Genomic DNA, 1,710 nt, shown 5'->3' with positions numbered 1-1,710 from the left:
TCACAGCTCCAATCATAATGCGGAATATCATCCAGCGATTTCCCCAGACATTGGTCCAGCTTGTGGGCGTGTGACGTGGAAACTGGCTATAACTCAAAACTGGAGACAAGGAAACCATTTCAAGTAACTGAGACTACCAACCTACATGTACATAAATATCTAATAATGTACACACATTATGCAATACACAATGAATATACTGAACCTACACATGTACAAGTATGCAAATACCTTAGGTCGGGATATATTCGCGGCTGCTTATTTTCGCGGATAATAAAACTAATAAAAAGGTTCAATTAAATACCATGGAAACCAATCGATTGTTGCTATGACAATAAGACCACGTGTTTATACAATTACAGTGTTCAGCAGCTATTTATCTATTCTTTAGCAGCTTTAGTGGGAGCCATCCAGTTCTCCATCCGCTATCTACTTGTAAAGTCTTGTATGGACCACTACCTTTGAGCTCTTTGCTGGAAATCCTTGCCGCTCCACTTGCATGCTGGCGATAATTAACCACGCCCAAGTCAATAAGTGGGTGGAGAGTCCCAAGAATGGGCATGGGCCAAGATGCGGCGAGGCAGAGTGAAGAGAGTAGCTCTGGTTGAAACAGCTCCAAAGAGACCAAGGATTAGTAACAGCAAGAAGAACAACAGCCAAAGAACACTGCAACAGAGTCCTATGCTATTAATATTGCGGATTTTTCAATTAAAATTGCGTTTGGTAACCATGGTAATTGCTGAGTGCGGGAAAAAAATCGCGAAAATAAGCAGCCGCGAATATTAATATTATCCCGACCTACTACGGTAATATTGTTTAATTAATAATGCTTAATTAAACATTAATTTTATTAAATTTAATTAAAAAATACCTCCATACAAAGATACGTCCACCTCAGAATAGCAGGAGGAGGTGAGGAATGATCTGATGATCCTCTTGCCTCAGAAGAGGAAGATTCAAGTGAATCACAGTACTTCATCTTTTAAGGTGTGGCTAGGGCCGGCCGTGATACGGTTAAACCCTCAGCCCCGCCCTATTTTGTGGCGTTTGCTGTGCTGACTCGTACTCCTGAGTGTGCTCTGCTTTTTCTTCTCGTCTTACCTTTACCTCTCCTTTTACCTTGTACACAATACTTAAACTAGTTTCAAATGGCTTCAAAACCATCACATTTCCCATTAGGTGAGTCAGATTATTTATAATACACTGATATGTTATGTTTACATTATGTACATACATACACACACAGTACATGTACTCATTATTACTCATTATTATTCATTATCATTATTATTATTATTATTATTTTGGGGCCCTGCGCCAGCCGGTCTTTTGTTCTGTACAGTTTTATTGTGTGCTTCTAGCACGTGTTTTTAAGTCGAAGAAAGAGATTTTGTTTGTAAACTATTTCCTTGTCTTGTTAGCAAATTAGCAAGCGTGCAGTTTGTGTGTGTTGGACAATAATGATCCCTCATACACAACAAATTGGCGACGAGGGTAAACTAAGACAGAGATTTTGACTGGAATTATGGCAGCTCGTTTTCATGGGTTGTTGTCTACTTTCAATGCTACACAGGAGGACTGGGTTGAGTACGCTGAACATCTAGAGCACTACTTTGTTGCCAATAGTATCGACAATGGAGACGTACAACGCGCTATTCTATTGACTAATGTTGGACCCTCTACTTACTGGTTAGTGAAGACTTTATCTCT

General features: G+C 39.6%; 1 protein-coding gene across 1 annotated transcript in view; it reads left to right on the top strand.

The window, feature by feature from the left end:
• The first annotated feature begins 1,088 nt into the window (after positions 1–1,088).
• The window catches only part of LOC109590080 (uncharacterized), a 6,044-nt gene continuing 5,422 nt past the window's right edge, over positions 1,089–1,710 (top strand). Inside the window, exon 1 of the mRNA XM_020006026.1 lies at positions 1,089–1,179. Within this exon, the coding sequence (XP_019861585.1) occupies positions 1,149–1,179 (31 nt within the window). The 5' untranslated portion in view covers positions 1,089–1,148. The remainder of the gene's footprint in view (positions 1,180–1,710) is intronic.

The sequence above is a fragment of the Amphimedon queenslandica genome, unplaced genomic scaffold (genome assembly GCF_000090795.2).
Source record: "Amphimedon queenslandica unplaced genomic scaffold, v1.1 AMPQUscaffold_10528, whole genome shotgun sequence".
Taxonomy (NCBI): Eukaryota; Metazoa; Porifera; class Demospongiae; order Haplosclerida; family Niphatidae; genus Amphimedon; species Amphimedon queenslandica.
The sequence above is the reverse complement of the archived record's forward strand: the minus strand, read 5'-3'. Positions and strand labels throughout refer to the sequence as shown.